The sequence below is a fragment of the Aphidius gifuensis genome, linkage group LG1 (genome assembly GCF_014905175.1).
Source record: "Aphidius gifuensis isolate YNYX2018 linkage group LG1, ASM1490517v1, whole genome shotgun sequence".
NCBI classification, from domain to species: Eukaryota; Metazoa; Arthropoda; class Insecta; order Hymenoptera; family Braconidae; genus Aphidius; species Aphidius gifuensis.
In genome coordinates this window covers 24,755,784-24,780,408 of record NC_057788.1, presented here as the reverse complement: position 1 = coordinate 24,780,408, position 24,625 = coordinate 24,755,784, and the positions used below count along the sequence as shown (strand labels likewise).

Below are 24,625 nucleotides of genomic sequence, written 5' to 3'. Positions count from 1 at the left end.
TAATAAATATTCTTACATATATAATAAAAATCATGTAGACATATAAAAGCATATAGACTTAAATATTTTTACTATATAGCTTTGTAAAATTCTGCTTGTAAATAACATGCATTTGGCCGACCGATTGAACAAATGATTGAACTGTCATGTAATTTCAAGCATTTTACATCTGAAGCTAGGTATGCAATTATTAGTTATTTATTCTCAATTTATCAAGAATTTTCATTTAACAATTATTTTCGAGTTTTGCGTGTATAAAGAAAATCTATGGAATTGATTGCTATTCTTGAATCTAGTACAAACTACAATTAATGAATAACTTTTTTAAAAATTTCACAAATTTAGTAAATTTAAAATTGGTAGTGTAAATTCTATCTTGGAAATTACTTATTGAATTTAGATTTTTAAACAGAAATTACAATAAAATTGTGTAAAATTTTATGGCTAGTACATAGTCAATGGAGTTACATAATTTTATTTTATTTATCAATATGAATAATTTTTATTGAACGCAGTTTTTACTATTTATTTTGTAATTTTTTCTTTCACGTTTGTAATTCTTAGTTAATATTTCTCTCAGTGTACGCATGCGTCGAATTGGTACATCGGTGCCCTTGCTGCGATCAGTGAACCAACGAATTTTTTTTTTTTTTTAAGTCTAAATAATATTGTCACAATTTCCAAGTATTGGAAACTTGATTTTGGAACAATAAGTAGAAATCGTACCAAATTAAGTTTTTTTTTTATGTACATAGTTTGGTTTTTTTATTGGTTTATGTTTTGGTGTTTTGACGAGAGTTATGAGGGCTGTAAGCTACAGCCTGTAGCTCGAGTTTTTTATTTATTTTTTTTTTTGTCGCTTCATCGAGGCTCTTTATTGCTAAATTTTTTATTCATTGCGGGCGCTTGGGTGCAAATGAGATGGAAAGAGAAAGGACTAATACAACGCTGCAACAGATACTTTTTATATATAGAGACCTCTTTATTTAATATAAATTGACGTAACAAACACCCATATGTAATTATAATAATTACGTGACAATATCTGGTTAGCTGTATCGACATGGCGTCTTTTAAGATCTCAATATTAAAAATTCCAATTGCTCTTCCTACGCAGTGAATAATTTTTAGGCCCTGAAAAGGGCCGATTTTATTTTTTAATTGATGACTAGTCAAGGTGTCTATTCTCCAAAACCATATAGAGTGTGCGTCCTTGACGTTTCAACGCGTAGACGACGTCCATGGCAGTGACTGTTTTTCTCTTGGCGTGCTCAATGTATGTGACTGAGTCACGGATGATGTTTTCAAGGAACATTTTGAGTACAGCACGAGTTTCTTCGTAGATTAATTCAGATATACGTTTAACACCTCCACGACGAGCAAGACGACGAATAGCTGGCTTGGTTATTCCTTGGATATTGTCACGCAAGACTTTACGATGACGCTTGGCGCCTCCTTTGCCCAATCCTTTGCTTCCTTTGCCACGGCCAGTCATGTTGAACGTTGTTAGAGTTGAATAAATCAACAGCGATGTTCTCTCCAGAGACGATGGAGTTGCAATAAAAATTTTCGCAGTTTAACCCGTTTATTATATACTATTTCTGGGGCAAATGATTTGCTTCCACTTTTCGAGAAACAGCAGCCAATGAAAAATGACTAAAAATTAAAAAATGCAACGCGATTGGCGCGCCTCAGAAAAAAGGGTAGAAGCGCGCAGAAACGAAAATTTTGGTCATTCACGCGCTGGACGTCATGCTGTCAACATCAACTCTTTGGGACCTCCTGCTAAGCTGCAATACTCTCTGGCTGGAATTGAAATTGGATTAAGTCGTGCTTGCTTCAATCTTGACCACTCTTCAACACTGTGACTCATGGATCTGCAATTATTTATGGCAATCCTGTGGACTAAAGGCTGTATCCGTTTCCCGCTTCCTGTGTGTGCCTGTGTCTGTCTGTCTCTGTCTCCGTCTCCTCTTCAGTGTGGGGGTGAGTCTTTTTATTTATTTTAACGGAGTTTTTTTTTTTTTTTGATTAATTTTATGAATATATTCGGGTTTTATTTAGTACTAACTTTTCAATCAATTTTAAAATTTCATTTTCATCGTAAATTAAATATTTTATTATTTTCAAAATAGCAATACATTTTTTTAGCGGTTGTGAAAATTCGGGCGTTATCGAGATTGCACAAATATTTTATTATAAATTAATTTATAACAATTTTAATTAATTCCGATAAAAAAAGAAAATAGGATTATTTATAGTATTTTTATATCGAATCAATTTATTATCGTACAAATATATTTTTTTTTATTCATCAAATTTTAAATAAATATCGGCAATTGATTGGCTAATTATATCGTTGACAATATTTTCGATGCCTAATGGAGGCTGTATTTTCGGTTTAAAATCATCATACGGTTGTTCAACACAGTCATGAAGTCCTTTTTGAAAATTCAAACACTTTGAATATTGCATATTTGCATGATCAATTTTTTGAACAAAATAATTGACCACATTGTATAAGCAATCGTGTACTTTATTGAAAATCGATTTTTTACTTTCTTCAAATTGTTTTTCCATCACTTTATATACGAATTTGACAGATTCACTGCCGTGTAAATTAGTTTTTACAATGCACTCGAAAATTGATTGTCGATTACTTTTTACCAAACATCCATTGAAATTTTCGTTGACGAATTTCTCCTGTAAATATATTTAATAAAAATAATTACAAAAATTCAATTTATTTTATATAAATACGTATTAAAATATTTTACCGATAAAACCGATGTAACAAAATTATGAAATTCAACCATTCGAGCTTCGACACATGCATCACTTTTAAACATAGCATATTCCATTGCAATTTTAATATAAATTTCGGGATTCTTTGAACAGCAAGTAATATTTTTATTATATTTTTTTAAATATAAATTATTTATATTCGTATAATTTGCAGTAGCATTCCCTGCAGCTTTTTGAAAAATTGGCCAACTTTTCATTTCAATTGCACCGAGTAATTTTATTTGATTTTTATAAAAATTATTGACTATCGGATCATTGACCAAAACAATAGAATCATTTATTTGACGTATCTAATGGAAAAAGAAAAAAAGATTTAATAATTAATTTATAAATTTAATATTACATAATTTATAAAATTATTTTTTACCGCTTCTGTTGGATATTCAAACTGTCTCGGTGTGACAATTTTATTTTTTTTAAAACATTCATTAATTTTTTTTTTCATATTAAAAAATGTTTTATTATTGGCAATTTTCATTTCAATCATACAATTATTATTTAGATTTTTATTATAGTTGTCCAGTAAGTTCACGGTTTTTTTATAATTTTCAATAATAATTTTATCTCTGATGGTCTTAATATTTTCATCAAGGCATCTCAAAATATACTTTGACAAATCATTATTGTTAGAGCAAGACATAAATATTAATCCTGTCTGAAATTCCTGTATAAATATACATAATATATATTATTATTATCATCTTTTTTTTTCTATTATATATGATATAATTTACCTGAATAATTAAATTAGTAAAATTATCGTAGGCCCATTCATTTTTATCCTGACAATTGATATAATTAAATGAAGAATTTTTCATTTCTTGAGTAGTATATATTTTTGATTGTTGAAGACAATCAGTAATATTTTTTCCCTCATTCTCGTAATCATTTAATAAAATTTCATACTTTTTTTCAACAATAAAAAAAAGTTGATCATTAAATTTCCATTCTTGAATTATATTTTTTGATAAATTTCTTTTTCCAACTCCATAAAGTTTTTCTAAATTTTTCTCATGACAATATATCTGTTTATAATATTTTTTATTTAGTTTTTTTTTTTAAATGAACAGTGAATATTTATTTTTACATTAAAATTAAATAAACATACCGGTATTATCAGATGTACGGTCATTAAAATCAAAATTAATTTAGGATCCATCACTGAATATGTATATACCAAGCTAATCGATCTTCGTTTAATAACTGAGATCTAAAGTAGCATGCGAATAAATATATATATCGGAGTGATAGTGATATTTTGACCAATGTCAAACTATCGAATGGCGTGATACTGTCAGGTGATGATCGGTGATGATAGGCCAAATAGGTCAAACATTGTTTTTGTATAAACAACAAAATACATTTCCGTTAGTAAATTTCATAACTGTTTATATTTATAACAATAACACTTTTTAATATTTCGTAAATGGAGCAGAAAAAATTGATCAAAGTTTAATGTTGTTTTTTTATTTTAGACTTTGATCATAGATATTTTAAAACTTTAGATAACACATATAAAACAAATATAAAAATTTTATATATTTTTTTTAAAAATATTTTATTTTTTTAATTTAACAATATTTTTTTTACAATCTCATTTGTTATTGATATTATAAGTTTATTTAACTATAATATTCATCGTTCGTTTCAAGTATATAAATGGCATTAATTTTTTGACTCACACTGTATAGTTTCAATCAGTTTAGTAAGCTGGGCAGGGTTTTTGTGGTATAATTTCCAATGAAGTTGCTTTGATATTGTTTCTTGCTAATGCAGCAAATGCGCTATTTAAACAAGCTTCATTTGGTGTTGGAGATCTTGTCACCAACCATACATATTGAAGGATTCTGGAAAAAAAAATATATTATTATTATTTATAATTATTAAAAATATTAATAATATATATAAATGTCAATTGAGATAGATTACCCTTTTTCTGTAATTTGAATCAATTCAATTAGAGCAAAGCTATTATAATCAGTATCCAAAACAGATCCAACAGTGTCTCTTTGATATGCAAGTGGTGGCATTTTGATGTTAAATTGTGATGGAAGTCCTCCGGGAATTGGATATCCTACTGGTGCCCATGTATTTTTAGCTCCGGTTCTAAAAAAAAATTATAATTATATATTTATCATGGTTTGAGATTTATTAATAAATAAAAGATAAAATTTAATTGAATACTTACAAACGATTCAAAAACGAAACTGAAAATTGGATACTACCATCATAGTTTAAACTCATTAAAAGATTATTACATGATTGAGCAGGTTCATATGCATTTGGAATTGCTGCATATACATGCCATGGTCCCAATATCTAAAAATTAAAAAAGATTTTTTTTTTAAATACAAATTCAATATACAAGTTATTTTCTTTTTTTTAATTTTGATAATTATTTGAGGATAATCTAGCTTTTTTAAAAATAATAAAATATAAAATTATATAATTTAATAGTACCTTTTGAACATCAAATTTAGCCAGTGGTACGACATCAGGGTATTTTGGTAAAACAAGTTGCGATGAAATACCAACAATAAGAGTCGATAAGAAAACAATTAAAAACTTCATGATGTTTTTTTTTTTTTTTTTTTCCTTCTTCTGAATAAACTGAATTTTGTCAAAAAATGTTTGGCTTTTATACCAATTTTTCATGATTTTTTTTTATCATATATTATGCAATAAAGTCAATAAAAATTTATCTTTATTTGAAAATGAATTCATATTTATCAAATCATTCAAACGAATTGGCAATTATTTATATTGCATTATGGATGCAAGCTAAAAATACATTTTAAAAAATATATACACAAGTGGGAAATTAATAAAATAACATTTTTTTATTTTAACAAGTGGCAGTATACACTTGACTTGTCATAATTACTTTTTATTAATTATTAAATAATAATAATAAAAATATAGTTGATCCGTTGGTAGTATCAATTAAAAATTACACAATATTTATTTAATATATTTATTATGCTCCCGAAAAAGCTCTGTCAATATGACCTAATTTTTTTTTTTTTATATTTTATTTGTTTCGTTAGTTTAGTAAAATTAATTTCTATTTTTTCAACAATTAATTGTTAGATAATAGAATGACAAATAGAGAGTATTAAAATTTTATTTTAAATATGAATAGTAAATTTAATTAGCTCAATATAAAAATGCATAGTTTTTTTTTAACTTTTAAATATAGATAGTAACTAATCTGTTGACAGCTTTATCATAACTATCACCTTCACTTCTAACACATATATCGACAACTTTAAATCCTTGTCCTTTTAAATCAACACTGTAATCACGAACCTATAATGAAAATTAAATTAATTAATTATTACTATTTTCACAATTTAATATAAAAAAAGAGAAAATTAGAAATACAATTTTGTAATAAATATACTCTTTTCTTTTTTTCTACTAAATATATTTTTTTCGTTTTCTAATAATACCTGAATTTTAATTTGTCGACGATAATGTTTATTTAACTCGGGTATACAAATTGATGAGCCATATGGAAGACTTGGAATAATATCCATCGCGGCTGTTACATAATTAGCTCGTCCATCAATATAATCCTAGATAGAAAAATAAAAATAAAATAACCAAATTATTATCAGAACGTTTCAATAAAATATATATATATATATAGATTATTTATAAATTATTACTAGCTATTTGACCTGTAAATTGCTAAGTTTATTGTCTTTCATATCGAGATAATCCGATGAAATGTCACTCGAATAATCTGCATAGTAGGCCATGAGAGTTACGTTAAAATAAGGACGTCCAGTACATTTAAGTTTTTCTTTTTTTATACAATCATCTATGATAAAAAATTTGTCGGAAATTTAATATTTATAATTACAAAAAATATCATTTTAAAAATGTACTCACCATCGGCTTTAATAAATATGAATAATTCAAGTAGAAAAAATATAATTGATGTATTCATATTTTTATAGGATTTTTAATTATTATTTTATATTTTATTTTTCAAGTTTATTAAACGAATGGTAAAGTTAAACTAAATACAATTATTGCAATTATATTTTTTCTTTACATACACATGGCGAATATAATCATGCTGACTAAAGAAATTTATTTCATGTCTAGAGTAAAAAAAAATATATATATTTTATTTGAAAAAAAAAATTGTTGATAATGCAATTAACTAAAGAATTCATTTTCGAAATTTTTTTAATTCGATGACAGTGTGTTCGTATGGGAAATTGAATGACTCAAAAAAAATAAAATATTCAAAAGATATTTAAGTATATTATATATTTATAATAAAAATTTACTATATAATATAATAAAAAATATGATCGACGTTTCGAATTGACAATCGGGTTTAAAAGAAATTTTTTTTTTAAATATGTATAATGTATATCTAATCATTAAAATTATTTTTGACTGGTAATAATTAAAAAAAAAAAAAAAATTGCAAAAGGAACGGTCGGGAATGAACTTTGTTATTTTTGATGGGATACAAAGTGACAAATCAAAACCCTTGTGTTCTCAATTGGTCTCAATGATGTGATCTCAATACTCAGCTTCCCGCCGTTCCAATATTCAAAGTTAATTTAATCATATATATAGAAACGTTTTCCAACATGTGCACTTGCGAGAAAAACGATGATAGAAAAAGACATCTACTGGAAAATTTTCAAATAAGACCCATCAGTCCCCTCTCTCACACACACACCCTCTCTCTCTGGCTTTTTTTTCTCCCTTCAATAATAAGCCAATAAATTTGAAAATATAATTTATAAATAAGACCCAACAACTTCTCTCTCCCTCTAATAATAAGCCAATGAATAAAATAAATAAATAATTAATAATTATTTTATTTATTATTAATTATTTTTAATTAAATTTTAATGCAATTAAAAAAAAAAAAAAAGCAAAAGGAACCCTATTTTCTATTTTAACAGCAGGGCTTCGACCACTGCATGCTTGATTTCGAAAAGGTTGTGCTACTAACACCAACCAGCCCTTTTCATTAGGACTTTATTATCTCTCCGCCGTTCCCATTATTCATAGTTTAAAATCGTATATATACTAAAGTATCTTGACATCACCACTTGTGAGAAAAAAAATAAGCAATTTACATTATAAACTACGTTTAATTTCAATATAATTATTTTTCAAAATAAAAAAAAAAAAAATTTAATCAAATTAATATATATATGACAAGTTTTTTTTTTTTTACTGTATTTTCTTTTAATTAAATACCTGATAAACATAAATTGTATTCAACAAGTAAAAATTTAAAATATGAAATAAGACCCATCAGTCCCCTCTCACTCTCTTTTTTTCTCTCTTCAATGCTCAGTCAATGAATTCGAAAATAAATCTTCTAACAAAACCCACCTCTCTCTCTTTCTCTCGTTCTTTCCACCTCTAATAATAAGTCAATCAATTCAAAAATAAATAAATTAATAATAATTTATAATTTTATTTAAACTAATTATTAATTAATTTTTTATGCAATTAAAAAAAAAAAAGCAAAAGGAACGCCACGGAGAGGTTGTTCGTTTGTTATTTTTTTCATGGGATACAAAGCGACAAATCAAAACCCTCTTTACATTCCATACTGAGTCTTAGCAGCGGGGGCCAAACTGCACTTCTTCTCATTACGACATAATCTTCATAACATTGTGCGACAACCAAACACAAACTCATCCTTCATCTAAGGATTACTCTTTTCCTCTCCGCCGTTCCGTTGGACCGTAGTTTAGTGTCGTATATATACTAAAGTGTCTTAACATCACTACTTGTGAGAAAAAAAATAAGCAATTTACATTATAAACTACGTTTAATTTCAATATAATTAATATTCTAAATAAAAAAAAAAATTAAATCAAATTAATATTTATATTGCCAGTTTTTTTGTTTTTACTTTATTTTAATTAAATACTTGAAAAATATAAATTTTATTCAACAAATGAAAATTATCCAATAAAATAAGACCCATCAGTCTCCTCTCTAACTATCTCTCTAGCTTTTTTCTCCCTCCAATAACAAATCAATCGGTGTAAAAATGAATAAATAAATTATTAATTAATTTTTAATGCAATTAAAAAAAAAAAGAGCAAAAAGGAACGTGAGCGGAGAGTTCGTACGTTTGTTATTTTTGACACGGGATACAAAGCGACAAATCAAAACCCTATATTATGAGAGTCTTAGCAGCGAAGCCAAACTGCATTCTCTATACATTAATACATTGTGCACAACCCAAACACAATTGAGCCTCCTTCTGTAAGGAGTATTCCCTCTCCGCCGTTCCATTAGATTATACCTTAGTGTCGTATATATACTAAAGTATCTTCACATCACCACTTGTGAGAAAAAAACAGGCAATTTACACTATAAATTACGTTCAATTTCAATATAATTATTTTGCAAAATAGAAAAAAAAAATTTTAATCATATTAATATTTATATTGTTGATTTTTTTTGATTTTTTTAAATATTAATTACTTAAAAAACATAAATTTTATTTAACTATATTTAAAAAATAAAGATAATAATTTGTGAATAAAAAAAATATTTATTTTCAAGCTACTTATCTTTATATTATTATTATTATTTTTTTTTATTCATGAACAATAAACGATGAATGTTAATTACAATTAACTATACATGTTTTTTAAATACAAGAAAAAAATTAACTCAAATGTTATGTATAGATGTATAGGTGAAATCCAAAGTTCATATTCACAATAACATTTTAAATGATATCATCATTGATTCTTTAAATTATCATCATAACTGATTGTTTTATCAGTTGTCCAGTAAAAGTCAAATGAAAATAACTCAGTGTTAAATTAATAAACTAGTAAAATGATTAATTTTGATTGGAGTTATTTTTTTCTATGCGTTATTACTACGCTTGGATCATTAATTTTTCTCAGTGATAAAGTGAAATATTATTTTAAATTTACATATTTTATACTTGGTAGTATGTTTGCAACTTCATGGCCAGTTGTATTTATGTTATTTAGACCATTTCATTGGAAAAATGCCTTGTAAGAAATATTTATCATTACAATTATATAGTTAAATTAATATTTATTAAATTTTTTTTTTCAATTATTAGAATACCAGCATGGCAAGTTAAAAAAATTATGGGATTAGTTGGTGTAAAATTTTCAATTAGAGGAAAAAAAAATATTGTAAAAGATAAAGCCGCTGTAATTTTAATAAATCATCAAAGTTCTTTGGATCTAGTTGGTAAATTGATTAACATTAATTATCATAAATAAATAAAACAATAATAATAATAATAATTTTTAATTACTTTTACAATCAGTATTGGCTGAACTATGGCCAGTCATTGACAGTTGTACAGTCGTATCAAAAAGTGAAATACTTTATTTTACTGGTATATTTGGTTTAGCATCATTACTTTGGGGTACAATATTTATAAATAGAAATAAAAAAAATGAATCAGTCAATGCATTAAATACAACTGGTAAAATAATAAATAAAAGAAAAGCCAAATTATTAATGTTTCCTGAAGGAACAAGACACTCGGATAATACACTTAGACCATTTAAAAAAGGTGCATTTAATGTTGCTATATCATCACAAGCACCAATACAACCAATTGTTGTTTCAAAATATTATTATATTGATCATGATAAAAAAATATTTAACTCAGGTAATAAGCTACGATTTGACAATGATTGTTTAGATAATATTTAACAAACAATTTATTTATTTTTTATTTTACTTTTTTTTTTTTTTATTCTTTTACGTTAGGAAAAAGTTATATAACAATACTACCAGCTATTTCAACTGAAGGTATGACTAAAAATGATCTTGATACGTTGATGAAAAAATCATATGATGTCATGAATCGAGAGTTTCAAAGTTCAACTAATGAAATATTAGCTGAAGTTAAACGAGAAAATAATAAATAATTAATACAAAAATACGTTTTTTAAAGAAATAATTAATAACATTCATTAATTGAAATTGTGTTTATTCTTTTTATTTTGAATTAATAAAAATAAATAAATACTGACCAAGATTTTTTTTATTATTTTGTGTTTAAATGTCATTTATTACATGTCACAATGATCCAGGCACAATCATCAGTCTCATATGATTTGTAGTATATTCAAACTGACGTTAAACTAGGACAAAAAATATAAATAAAAAACAAAATCATTTACTCCAAAATCTCTAAATTGATGAATTTAATATTTTAACACTGTTTTATATCTATTTTTTACACTTGTGTTATTATTATTATTATTAATCATTAATCATTATAATTATTGGCAATGATTTGTGCCAATTAATTATTAAGTCCTAAATTGTAAGATTGTTTTTCTATTATCTTAAATAAATTAAATTTTACAAATATCTATGATTTAAAAAAAAAATCTAACTGGCCTAGCAAACAGAAAAAAAAAAAAAAAAAATTAATAAAAAATAATAAGCGTTATGACAATGTGAGGTAACAGTTTTTTTTTTTTTTTTTTTTGTCTATAATAATTTTTTTTAATTGCTTCTTTAGCTCGTGTCATTTTAATTGAGCATATTAATTATTATTAATTAATAATTAGTGTAAACAATACAATTTATAAAATTTAATACAAAAAAAAAAAATTGTTTTTATTTAAACGCGACTTTAATACTGATCCTACACATTTTATATTGTTGCCTAAAAAGGTTTACAGTTAATTTTATTTAATGACACGTTTAGAACAATGAAAATATCAATAATACTTAATTTATAGTTCAAAAGATGATATTATTATTATTTTCATTATCACAATAATCATTAATTGCTCTCACTAATTTTTTTTTTTTTTTTTTTTTTAATTAATACTTTAACTGTGAGTTATTATACAAAAAACAAAAAAATTATATATATAAATTTATCTAGGATAAAAGTGTTAAAAAAAAAAAAATTAATTTCTCGGTTAAAAAAAAAAAAAAAAATTATTACACATTGAGTTACACATATCTAAAGGAAAAAAAAAAAATCTACGAATTTTAAAAAAATTTTCGCAGTCTTAATTTTAATTTCTTCTCCAGAAAAAATTCATTTGAACTTTGGTCAGCTGAGTGAAGACAGTGTTGATCCATTTCTCAGCCATTTATTTAAATTTGAATTTTATTATAATTATAATTATTTTTTTTACAAAAAAAACCACTGTTTTATGAGTCGTTGTTTCCAAGGTATTCTCCATAATACCAAAATGTCCAAGATCCAGTCGTTGACAACTTGATACTTTCATCACTTGATTTTTAAATATATACATTGTATATATATATTTTTTAGTTAATTTGTCAAATAGACAAATTAATCTGCGAAGTTGTTGCTTCAATTAAGTCGGCCTGAATACGGTCTGTCGGGAATTCGGGGAGGAATATTGGGTACTGGTCGCCTACAAAAATAAATAAAATAAATAAACAATATATAAATTAAAAATTTAGAATATAAAAACACATAAAAAGTAGTTAAAGATTAAATTATAAGTTATAAATTAAATTAATAAAATTAAAAAAACTATAAATTAATATTAAATATTAATAATGTTAGTACATGCGAAAGCAATGAAGCAGTGAAAGAAAGAAAGAAATAAAAAAAGTAAAAAGACAAAAAACAAATAATGATTTTTTAGAAAAAAAATCATCAGACAGTTTTAAGTAGACATACAAATTAAAATTAGATTGAAAATAATAATTTAAAAAAATTAGTGAACAAAGCAAAGAGGAATTTTTTTAATAATAATTTCAGTAGGTTTATACGAATAAAAACGAGAACATACAAGACTCACATTTCTCGAAAGAAATATGTTCCTTAACATTGTAATTTTTGATTTCATTTTTTTTTTTTTTTTTTGGTTTTTATCATTTTTCATTTTTTTTTTTTTTTATATTCTATTTAACATGTTACTTCCTATATACACATTTATATTGCAATAAACAGTGTGTACCCCTCGCAATAAATATTCCATATCGCAAGGAATGCCTGATCATATTGTTGCTTGTTTTTTTTTTTTTTTTGTTTTTAATTTCCTTTCCCGGTAATATTATTCTAATTTGTTTTATTTTTTTTTTTTTTATTAATTATATATATATTTTTGAATTGTTATTTTATGATAAACTGCATGTTGTTTCTTAGTGGCCCAATATTTAAATCTGATTATTATTTTAAAAACAAAATGATTTTGCGAATAAGTGATATCTTGTTTTTTTTTTCTTTCTTAATCATGCCCAGGGGTTTACTCTGCTTTTTTTTTTAAATATAATTAATATGCCAATAAATTTATAGATTATTATTAATTTTTTCTCAAATAAAATTATATTAAATGACAATTTAAATGAAAAATAAAAATTTTACAACACTGGTATAGACAATCACGCGAAGCATTATTTTCAAATTTTATTATCAGAATTAATTTTTTTTTTTTTTTATATACTGAAGCTTTAGATGGAAGCATATAATTTGTCATTTTTAGCTTTTTAATTATTTTTTTCATCTTCATTAAATCTTTCATTTCAATCAACTCGATTTTTTTTTATAAACAAGATAAGATGAATTTTCATAATAATTTATTTTTTTCTTATTACTTGTGCATGAACTTTTTTTTTTTTTCTACATTACTTTTTTCTAGTATTTATTAATTTGTCAATTATTTTTTTTTCTTTCAATAACGATTATGTGCTACACTTTACACTCGACGACTAAAATATTGGCGACTTAATTATTATAATTATAATTTTTTACTTTTTTGTATCTCTTAATGTCGCCTTAAATTCTACAAATTAATTTTTTAACAATATTTATTAACGGTGTTTTTATTTTAAATCTTTATATTGTTCTTTGCTTTTAGTTTTTTAAAATAATTTTATTTTTTAAACTGTCACAGTAAGCAGGCATTTTAAACTTGAGTGCATTTGGATGGTATATTTTTTTTTTTTTTTTAATCAACAACGATAACAAAGCCCTCTATTTTAATTGTAGTAATAATATTTGTTGAATTTATAAATCTATGAGTACGCTCCTAATATATGTTCCATTTATTCATTTTTTTTTTTAAATTTAATCTTTTAAAAATTAAAAAATTAAATACCATAGAAGTTATAAATCTGGTCAAATTTTATTATCCACTTAAAATTTATTGGTAATAATTAAGCGATATTAATTGACTTGTTAAATGTCAAAAAGAAGCGTACCCATTTCAAGATTTTTTTTATTTAAATTATCAACCCGCGATTTTGCTGTTTAATAAATATATAACAATTCAGTAGCTATCTTTTTTTTAAATTTTATTTTTCGCTTCAACGACATTCGTTGTTCTTGTTTCTTTCTTTTTTTTTTTTTTTGCCAACAGATTTTTCAAACTGATATGCTTTTTTTTTTAATTAACGTTGTAACGCTAAGATTGGAATTTTTTTTAAATTTTATTTTGTAAAAGGAATTCGTTTAAAATTGGGCTATTTTTTTTTTTTTTTTTTAAATTTATCATTTAAATATATATTTAATAAAATTATTGGAATATTTTCATTGGCCTACCGAACATGAGTCACAGTTACACAATAAATATTAAAAATTATTAATCAATATAATTTACACAACAACAATAATTCTTTTTTTTTTTTCTATTAAAATGAATGGATATTAATTTTGATGAAAATATTTTGAAATTAGGCCTATTAAAAAATAATAAAAATTGATAATTAAATTATTATCAATGTAATTGGAATTTATTACAGATACATTATTAAATATATTCAAATTAAATGGAATTATTTAACCTGTGTATAACCTTGTCATTCGCAATCATAAAATTAATCAAAAAAGTTATAACAATTCATTTAATTGTTCATTCAACAGCATGACATTTTTGTCTTTTTTTTTTTTTTTTTGTTATTCATTAACAATACATTGATTATTATTATCTATTTATATAGTTTAATAACATGGAATAAATGCATATGCAGATGGAATTTTTATAATAGAATGTCGTAGAATGAATAGTTTAATTAATCAGCATAGATTATAGTATTTAACAATAATATAATCCAAGGGTTTTGATAGACTTTTCAGGACAAGAATAATGTTAGTTTAATTTTTTTGTTTTAAATATTATTTAACCTTTTTAATTGAAAAAAAAAGAAGAAAATTAAAGTTAAAAATTGTCAAATTAATAAAAAAAAATATATCCATGCACAGATAGATAGTTGTTTATTAAAAATTAAAAAATAAAAAAAATTTAAATTTAATTAAAAATACTCAATCCTGAATAGTCTACCGTATTACTAAAAAAAATTATTTTTGTAATATTCATTAGAGAGCGTGTCATTCACACGATAACATGTAAATAATTTTATTTTTTTTTAAAAACTATTATTTTCTTTACGCACACAAAAAGCACTATTTAATATAATTATATATATTTTTTTGTTTTTTTTTTATTCATTTATTTACTTGATCCGGAATGCATCCATTAACTCGTTCACAGCAGCATTTGCAGCGGCTTGTGTTGCTGCCTGTGTCACTCTCTGTTGCAGGCCACCACGACTAAACATGACACGTACAAACAGTTTTTGAGCTACTGTTGTCTATCCACAATTCTTTTTTTTTTTTTTCTTATATTTTATAAATTATTTTTGTTGCATCTAAGTGTATTTTTTTCTTAACAATATATGCAGGCACCGACATTAACAATATTTTTTTTATTTAAATTTACCAAATTCCATGATATATTATGAATTAATTTCCAAGCAATATTATATTTTAATTTAGCTCATTTAACATGATATTTGAAGAATGACGTGATAGGAAAAATAAGCAATTGCAATGATTTATCGATAGTGATTGACATATTTAAAAAATGCCATGCTGTTAGTTAAAAAAAAAAAATTATTTTCATGAAAATACTGATTGCAGAAGATGAAAAACAATTAGACAAAAAAAAAACAAAAAAAAAATAACATTCGGTAGGCCCAATAATATAGGACCATCAAACTCAATGAGCTCAATGATATAATATATAATTTTTTACTATAGATGATTAAACTCTTTCAAATTTTTTCACATTGTATATTAACAATATAAATATTATATTATTCTTTCAAAAAATAAAATTCATTTCAAAATTAAAAATATAAACACGAAGCGAGCTTTTACATAATTTTGTTTTTTTTTTTAATTATCTTTTGTTATTATGTTTTATTTCAAATAATTTATTATTATTTTTTTAAAGAAAAAGGGAGGAAATTTTATTTACCAAACGTTAATAATTATATATTAAATGCAACAGATATAATGTTTATTAATTAGGTGAAGAAAAGACGTGTTAGTGCGTAGACTTATTGTCGGCGCCTGCAATAGAAAGTGAAGTTAGCACCAAAGCCCAGATGATGCGAGATTTAATTTAATAATTATTTACTAGAGACAGAAAAAAAAAAAAAGAGAAAAAAAAAGAGAAAATTTGTTGTTTTTTTTTTTCTTTTGTATCAAACTACACACAGTGCTAGTAAAAAAATTAAGATATTCTTAATTTTTTTGTTTTAATAAAAATTTTGTTTTTAAATGAGCACTGTTGTTAGTGTCAAAAACAAACAAGATTTATATAATTAATTTTTTAAATTTTTAACTTACGATGGAATGAGTGGTGGTGGTAAAGCTCCACCTTGTCCACGTGGTGGTGGTGCACCACCAGGTCCAGGTCTATTTGGAATTGCTGGTGCTGGTCTTCCACCACCTGGTACTGGTGGTGGTGCACGTGCACTTGCTGGTGCTGGTGGTTGACTAACTCCTCGTCTTGGTCCACCAGGTGATGGTGGTGATAATCTAAAACACGTGTTTATATTAAAAAACAAATTAACAAAAGAAGAAAGAATTATTAAAAATATTTTAATTTAGTCAATATACTTGGAGCAAATTTACAGGATATTTAATAACAAATTTATTTATTTATCATTCATAATTACTTGGGGGTTATCTATGAGGATAAAATTAATAATAGTCATGTGAAAAATTAAATTTATGAACCAATTTCTTACCCGTAACTGTAATTGACACGTTCAATTTGTTAGTTGATTAGTCGCACAAAATAAAAAATAGTTTTTTTTTTTTGTTTTTTGTCATTTTTGATGAACGAATGATTTTAATTGAAAAATTAGTATTATTAATAAATTTAGAAACAGAGAGAAATAGCAAAATTATATATTATTATGAAATTACCTTGGATTTTCTGCCGATGCAAGCCAATCATTTTTGACTGGTGGTGGTACTGGTGTTGTTACAGTTGCCATTGATACGTCACCAATTATTCGAAGTGCTTCTTTGCATGCATGATACATTCGTAACATTTCTTCACGTTTTTGGGCTTCTTCTTGTGATTCTTCCATCATTGATGACTTTAAAAATATTTATAATAATTAATAATATTTTTAATTTTAAAAACTAGGAAAAAAAATTGATTAACTTACTTGATCACCACTTGCATAAAGATGTGCCAATAATTCACCATTTATAAAATCTTTAGCATTATTTATAATTAAATGCATAATTGTTTTTGGTACAAGATCACGTGTTGTTTTTGTAACAATTTTCATATAAGAATCAACTAAATTTCTTATTGTTTCAACTTGTCGTTCCAATTGTGGATCCATTGATGATTGTGCTTCAGATCCACCCTGTTTTTTAAATAAATTATTATAATTTATATATTAAAAAATTATTTTTATAAAATTAAATTTTATCTACACACGTGTATGTGCATGTGTAAAGAAATATTTTAATTTTAATTAGTAAATTTTTTTAATGTAATTTAATCTAAAGTGCTCTTCTTGTACAGTGTTGTGTCGACTATCCTAAAGTTTTCTTTGTTTTTTTTTACAAACCTCATATCCTTCCTTCAAGGGTTATCAAGTAAAAAATAAAAAAAAAAGGGCAAAAATTTATTTTTCTTTTTAAAATATCCCCATCATGCCAATTAAAATCAATCAAAAATATATATATATTTTTTTTAATAGCAAAAAATCAATGGATTTAAAATTCAAAAATATTATTCAGGTCATTAATGTTAGTTTATAATAAATCGTTAATGTATCACAAATTAAAAACAACAAATTATCAGTCACACGTATTATCAAACTCACCCGACGTTTATTTTCCTAAAATAAAAATATATCGTGTACAATTATGACTGATAATAAATTATTGAATCTATCATTAATTTAAAAAATTATTTAAATAATTTTAACCGATAAATTCAGTAACAATAATGTCCTGACAATTATTTTATTTATATATTTAATTTTTTTTTTTTACCTCGCCATCACCGTTGGCTGACTCTGTTGCTTTTTCTGGATAAACACCAGCTCTGAGAAATGAAGCCTTCCATGAATCAACATCATCCTGAGTCTCACAACTCAATTCAAGTTGTTTATAGTCTTTATAAACATTTCGTCCTTCTGGATTAAATAATGCAAATAAATGTCGTCGTGACATAAAACCTTGTTCAAGATCACGAAGTTTTAATCCATCAAGTGGTAGCATATATTTTTTTTCACGTTCCTATTAAATGATAAGTAAATAATTTTTAAAAAAGTTAATCAACACAATATAATGTAATTTAATAATAAAATTACTTACTTCTTCATCTTTAAACCATGAAATACTCTCAGATGTCAAGACAAACCAATAATCTCTTGATCCACCTTTCATAATACCCAAATTATGAATACACATATAACCCTTGCGTATGACTTGATTACCAAGTGTATGTCGACCAGCTTTAACAGCATTTTCTGATGATTGTTGAGCACTAAAACAAATTATTTATTTATTATTTTGAAATGATAAATAAATTAATATAAATAAATATAATCTGGGAAAAAATTAAATTAAAACAAACTTATACAAAAAAATATTAAAATTCAAAAAATTTAGCCTTCACAACGCATTTTAATTGATAATTATCAATAATATAAATAAAAATTTTAATAATCATATTTATTTTAAAATATTTATCTATATTTTATGCTAGTAGCAAAACATTTTTCATGTGATGATAAAAAACAAACTAATATTTTATCTAAACACAACTGTTTTGTATTACATATCATTGAAAATAATTCATATATATTTTTTTTTTATATTATTAATTTATTATTAAACTCAATGAGTGCAAATGAATTTATAAATTAATATAAATTTTGTTTTTTAAGTAATTTTTTTTTTTTTTTTTAATGACAAGTGATGCATAAGAACATGAACAAAATAATAAATGAAAAAATAAGCATTAAATAAAATATAAAATCAATTGATGATTGTTATTTGATATAGTATTAATATTATGATAAGATAATGAAAATAAATTAGTAATCTTTTAGATAAAAGCATTAAAAAAAAAAATAAAAAATAAATAAGCCAAATAATGGGTTTTAATAAAAATTTTAGTTAGTTAAAAAATTCGATTGTAATGTTCATTAATGCTCTTACCTTGCGTTATAGATACTGGCCGCCGCGCTGCCGATATAATTACATAAATAAATGTTTATATTGGTGAAGTATAACACAGTTGATTATGAAATCATAAGATTTTTTTTTATGTTTTATGTTTATGGTTGAAATAAAATACTTTGTGAAAGGCAAAGCGTCAGTGGATAACAAAAAATGACGAAAAAAATATTTAAATAAATAGAAAATACACATAGTAGTACTCACAAGTATATAAAAAAAAATACTAATAATTGTTAATTATATAATATAATGATGAAAAAAAATTAAATAAATATCAAAATTAATTGAATTTTACTGGGATTGTATAGATATATATTTTATTTTCTTTTAAATTATTTTTCATTCTTGTGAGTCATGCGTGGTATCAATTATTAACATGTGAAGTTTAAGAACAAAAAAAAAATATAAATAAATATTAATAAATAATATTTTGATAATTAAAACAAAAAAGGACAATGCCTTTCACAATTAAACACAAAAATGTGTTAGATAAACTTTGAATTTAATTTCTTTTTTTTTTTAACTAAAATTATAAATAAATAAAAATAAAAATCGTGATTAAAAAAAAAAAACAAAAAATTTATACTTGTGTGATTAATTACTCGGTGAAAATTAATAAAATATAGCAAAACATTCACACAGGTTTTACGTGGATAATAATATTGTAATCAAATAATTTTTATAAAACAAAAATAATAATAATTAAATTAGCCAACTTTTAATAAAAATAAAATAGTCTTTTTGTTTTTTTTTTTTTAAGTTGACAATACTGCGTAAGTGCAGTAATGCTTGCTAGAGTAGAAAAAATTTTTGTTTATCTTTTTTTCATGTCATTTCATTTTTAAATATTATATAGAATCTTATAAAATATAAATTTATAATAAATAAAATAAAAAAAATTCTATCTTACTTGGCAAATCCAATAAAATCTTCATGATTAGTATTCATATATGCAAGTTCACAATCAACCAAGAGGACCAGTTGTTCCTTGCACAATTGATCACGTTGTCTTACATAGCTTGTTATTATTCTCTCAGTTTCTTCTCGTAATCTTGGATAGCGTGCCATCTTGAAATTAAATTTAAATAGAAACATATTTTTATTTATAAATATAAAAATACTATAATTTATTGGTATTTTAAATTATTCAACATGATGAATTAATATACTTACTCGATCAGTACAAATGCGTACTACATTGCTGAGTTCTTGCACGACTAGATCAACACATTTTAGACTTGGTTCTTTGAGACGATCAATTTGTTTTTTGACAATTGCTTCAAATGCCATATCAGGTGTGAATAAACCAACCCTAATACCTGTAATTTAAATATTATTCACATTATACAAATGAATTTTAATTTTATTAATTTTAATTATTAAAAAACAAACAAACCATGAATATTTCTGATTGCAAATGCAATTTCTCTTCGTAATTCTTTTTCATCAAATTCCATTTTGACAATTTCAAATGGAAATCTTTCATGAAACAATCGATTTATTTTTGCACCACCACTTAATTCCATTGTATTTATCTGGGCTGAGCCAGAACCTTCAATTGTTCTTTCAAAATCTGACTGAAGCTGTTGAATCATTCTTTAAATAAATTTATTTTAAATATCAATTAATTCTCTTTTTTTTTCATAATGCTATTTGTTGAGTATTGAGCCTTGGTATGTCAGTTATTACTTGAAAAACAAAACAATAATAATTAATATATTCTGTTGCAAAAAAAAAAAAAAAGAAAAAGAAACAACAATTATCAAACACATTCCATTAATTGTTAATTATTTTCAACAAACACACTGTAAGTTAATGAGGTGAAAAAAAAAAATAAAACATGGGGTAAATATGAATACATACAGAAACATTTGTATTGATCTGAAAATAAAAATTATGATGGAATTGTTGTTTTTTTTTTTCTATTTATCTTTCTTTTTTTCATAAGTAGTATTTTATTGATTTTTATTCCAAGACTCTATACTCACGATCTATGTATTATTTATTTAAAAAAAAACAGTAATACTTACTGTAACATTGCTTTTGTTTTAATGGCTGGATCATCAGGTCTAAAATGTTTATATTGTTCAACATCTTTTTCAAGTGTAAGCTGTTGTTTTTGTAATCGATCACGTAATGCTGGTAATGTATCACGTATGTGATTTGTTAATTGTTGATTTAATGCACGTTGTAAAAATGGTGTACCAAGTCTATCAGCAAGATGTCGATAAGATGGATGACTAAGGAAAAATTTTCTTTCAGCAGCAAGTGCATTTTTAATATCTTTTCTTCCTTCAATATCTTTTTGACTACGATTAACAACACCAATATAGCCTCGTCTTAATGGCAATAATTTATTTTCCAAAATATCACGTGCATCTGTACCTTCATCCATCAAATCCAATTTTGTTATAACACCAATTGTTCTTACACCTGCAATTAACACATTTAAATAATATTAACAAATCCTTATAAAGCTTGAAATAATTATAACAAATTTTAATATTTACCTTGAGGATCAACTTCCTTGGCAAGTTTAAGTGCATCACTATTAGCTAAATCAGTATTTGCTGGTGTTACAGCTAATATTAAACAATTATCTTTTCTGATAAATTGAAATATCATGGCTTTTATTTGATTTTCAATGTCAGCTGGTTGATCACCAATTGGTACTTTAGTCAAACCAGGTAAATCAATAAGTGTTAAATTCAATACATTTGGTGAATAAACACGTAAATTTATTGGAATATTTGATATTCCTTTATTATTTCCAGTAACTCTGTCTGTTTCAGCTTCAATTTCTTTTCTTACTTCATCAAAATCAACAAATTTTTTTCCTTTACAATGAAGAAATTCAGCTGATTCTGTTAAATATTTAAATATCACACATTATTTATTGTAACAATATTTATTTTTTCTTATCAAATATGTAAAGACAAATGTTTTTTCCACAATCTACATTGTTTGGTTTTTTTTTTTTCAAGTATTCAGGATGTAAGATAGTTTAATAAAAATTTCCGGAAGGAAAAACATGATAAATTAAATGTCAGTACATTGACATTAAAATAAAAAATAATTATCTTTTAATTTTCATAAGTACATACCAGTGATACTGTTGATGAGTTGTAAAATCAATGGTCGTCTCGTGACGATTCCAGATCCTCTTGGCAGAAAATCTCTGAAAAAAAAATAAAAAAATAAACCATTTTTTAAATAATAATACAAATTAGCTTTAATCATGAATGGTAATAATTTATATATTTTTTTTTTTTTTGCAAATAATGACATTTAATTACCATCAACAAGAATAATTGTAGAAAAAAAAAAAACGATAAAAAATATTCTTACAAATTAAATAATGAATGGTAGGTAGTATTACAACTCGGGATAATTAAATTGATACACGACAATCAAAATATTGTTTGATATTTGATGAGACCTAGTGATATTGGTGAGGGGGTGTCATCAATGACACGTTCAACGTGTCTTGACGTCATTAACTGATATAATAGAAATAAATAAATAAGTTTTCAATAGTTTTTTAATAAAAAAAATACAAAATTTTTGACTAAATGATTGTGATGAATAATAGAAATATGTGACTCATCAACAAACTATCTTTATTATCAATAGCTATTTTAAAAAACCAAGTCATAGAATAATTATCAAAAAATAAAAATTATAAAGATTTATTTATAAAATTAGAAAAAAATAAATCATCAGAAATTTAATATCCGCCACGCCTTGAATAAAACAACAAGACGCAAGATTAAAGTCAATGATTTTAATTGGACATTCAGGTATATGACTATTTCTACGTGCTGGGTCAGAATAAAAAAAAAACAATAATAATAATGTCATGTTTCAATAACTAACAAGATGTTGATAAAAGGTCAATAAAAATAAAAAATCAATTTAATTGACAAATAATTTCATATTAAATTATTAAACATATAAAAATAATCAATTATTTAAATAAAAACATTAACTTACTTTCCAACAAAATTTTCAAGTACTGAACTTTTACCAGCACTTTGTCCACCAACAACAGCAATTTGTGGTAAATCAAGTTGCATAGATACACCAAGTTGTGTAAAAGCATCCTGAAGTTTATTAACAATTGGTATCAATTGCTCCATACCAGAATTACCAGCCATTTTTTATGTTTTAATTAATTAATAAACAATTACAATAAAATAATAATTAATATATTTATAATATTAATATTGAAAAAAAAAAAAAAAAACAATAACAACACAACAACAGCGTTCACCAAGGCAGAACGCCGTCTAATCAATGTTTAATAAATTTATAAATATTTTTTTTTTTTTTAACTTTATTTTTTAATGATTAAGGAGTAACCGTCATGAGCCTCCTCCAGTGGACGATGCCAAACTGAGGCTTTGAGTATGTGAGTACACTTTATTTGTGTATGTGAGTATCACTGCCTCAGTGTTTCGTTACACACACAGTACACTTGTCTTTCTTCTTATCAAACACAACACACACATACACAAACTGCTCATAAAAATAAAAAAATATAATATAAATAAGGTGAAAGAAAAGTAATAAAAATAAATATATAAATTAAAAATTATTCAATTGCCTTCTTGGCTGGTTTGGTTGTTGATCTTTGACACGTCTCAGCTGTCTTCTTGTACTGTCATTAACACAACAATGACACTTAACAATAATTTATTTATATCAATGTTTTTTTTTTTTTTTTTTAAATTATAAATATAACTATTTAAATTTATAATTGAATCTATGTAATTTTTTTTTTCTCTCATTTAAAGAGAGAGAAAAAAATTGAGTTAGCCAATTTTTGTCACTTTTTTTTTTTTTTTAATTTTGACCTGCTGCTTGATGTATGTAATGCTCTTTTTCTAACCCGATCACTAAATTCATACACAGTGGTATTTAACTGGCATTTTTGTGTGTATATGTATTGAATTATTTTTAATGTATTGGTGATGCGTATTCGTTCATTCGCGCACTTTCAAAATGGCCGATTTTGATTTTACAGATTTTATTTTTTGTCTCTCTCTTGCTCTCTTATGATTTGTTATTATTTATATTTTACAATTGTTGTTGGTTTTTATTTTTTTAAATTAAATTTTTTAAAGGGTTTTGTTGAATTTTCTTTTATTCATTCATTTTTTGCAAGGTTATGTTGGAGGATGAAATTTATTAATGAGGAAATTGGTTTCTTTTTGGTCAGTGTAGAATTTCTTGATTTACATATGTATAGATATAACTTTTAGAATAAAAAAATTGTTTTTTGGGTACACGCGGATATGTCATGTTAATGTT

The 24,625-nt window shown here is 24.3% G+C and overlaps 5 protein-coding genes across 22 annotated transcripts; 1 reads left to right on the top strand and 4 right to left on the bottom strand.

Annotated features, from left to right (window-relative positions):
- Positions 1 to 1,168: 1,168 nt before the first annotated feature.
- Positions 1,169 to 1,495, bottom strand: LOC122860939 (histone H4-like). Its single transcript, XM_044165025.1, has one exon. It carries the CDS (start codon positions 1,493 to 1,495, stop codon positions 1,169 to 1,171), a length of 327 nt encoding a protein of 108 aa, XP_044020960.1.
- A 2,887-nt stretch (positions 1,496 to 4,382) lies between these two features.
- LOC122856165 lies at positions 4,383 to 5,402 on the bottom strand. The gene is made up of 4 exons (XM_044157862.1): positions 5,266 to 5,402; positions 4,994 to 5,124; positions 4,735 to 4,911; positions 4,383 to 4,652 (listed from the first exon to the last, which is right to left on the bottom strand). Exons 1-4 carry the CDS (start codon positions 5,374 to 5,376, stop codon positions 4,508 to 4,510), a joined length of 564 nt encoding a protein of 187 aa, XP_044013797.1. The 5' UTR covers positions 5,377 to 5,402; the 3' UTR covers positions 4,383 to 4,507.
- A 592-nt stretch (positions 5,403 to 5,994) lies between these two features.
- LOC122860930 lies at positions 5,995 to 8,493 on the bottom strand. Its single transcript, XM_044165014.1, has 5 exons — positions 8,397 to 8,493; positions 6,703 to 6,708; positions 6,489 to 6,613; positions 6,258 to 6,383; positions 5,995 to 6,114 (listed from the first exon to the last, which is right to left on the bottom strand). The coding sequence occupies exons 1-5, from the start codon at positions 8,491 to 8,493 to the stop codon at positions 5,995 to 5,997; spliced, it is 474 nt and encodes a 157-aa protein (XP_044020949.1).
- Positions 8,494 to 9,520: 1,027 nt separating this feature from the next.
- On the top strand, positions 9,521 to 11,526 carry LOC122856001 (1-acyl-sn-glycerol-3-phosphate acyltransferase alpha-like). Its single transcript, XM_044157751.1, has 4 exons — positions 9,521 to 9,839; positions 9,911 to 10,044; positions 10,124 to 10,474; positions 10,576 to 11,526. The coding sequence occupies exons 1-4, from the start codon at positions 9,655 to 9,657 to the stop codon at positions 10,734 to 10,736; spliced, it is 831 nt and encodes a 276-aa protein (XP_044013686.1). The 5' UTR covers positions 9,521 to 9,654; the 3' UTR covers positions 10,737 to 11,526.
- Positions 11,446 to 24,246, bottom strand: LOC122855400 (dynamin). Of its 18 annotated transcripts, none has more exons than XM_044156719.1 (17): positions 23,306 to 24,246; positions 22,417 to 22,490; positions 21,823 to 22,176; positions 21,343 to 21,745; positions 20,709 to 20,908; positions 20,486 to 20,631; positions 20,223 to 20,380; positions 19,292 to 19,318; positions 18,443 to 18,614; positions 18,119 to 18,364; positions 17,947 to 17,961; positions 17,275 to 17,481; positions 17,027 to 17,202; positions 16,846 to 16,851; positions 16,442 to 16,633; positions 15,266 to 15,358; positions 11,446 to 12,215 (listed from the first exon to the last, which is right to left on the bottom strand). In XM_044156719.1, exons 1-17 carry the CDS (start codon positions 23,467 to 23,469, stop codon positions 12,152 to 12,154), a joined length of 2,697 nt encoding a protein of 898 aa, XP_044012654.1. In that variant the 5' UTR covers positions 23,470 to 24,246; the 3' UTR covers positions 11,446 to 12,151. The 18 variants fall into 18 exon arrangements, with proteins under 18 accessions (XP_044012654.1, XP_044012662.1, XP_044012732.1 ...); XM_044156727.1 differs by lacking the exon at positions 17,947 to 17,961 and adding an exon at positions 17,689 to 17,700; XM_044156797.1 differs by lacking the exon at positions 15,266 to 15,358.
- Between the last annotated feature and the right edge of the window lie 379 nt (positions 24,247 to 24,625).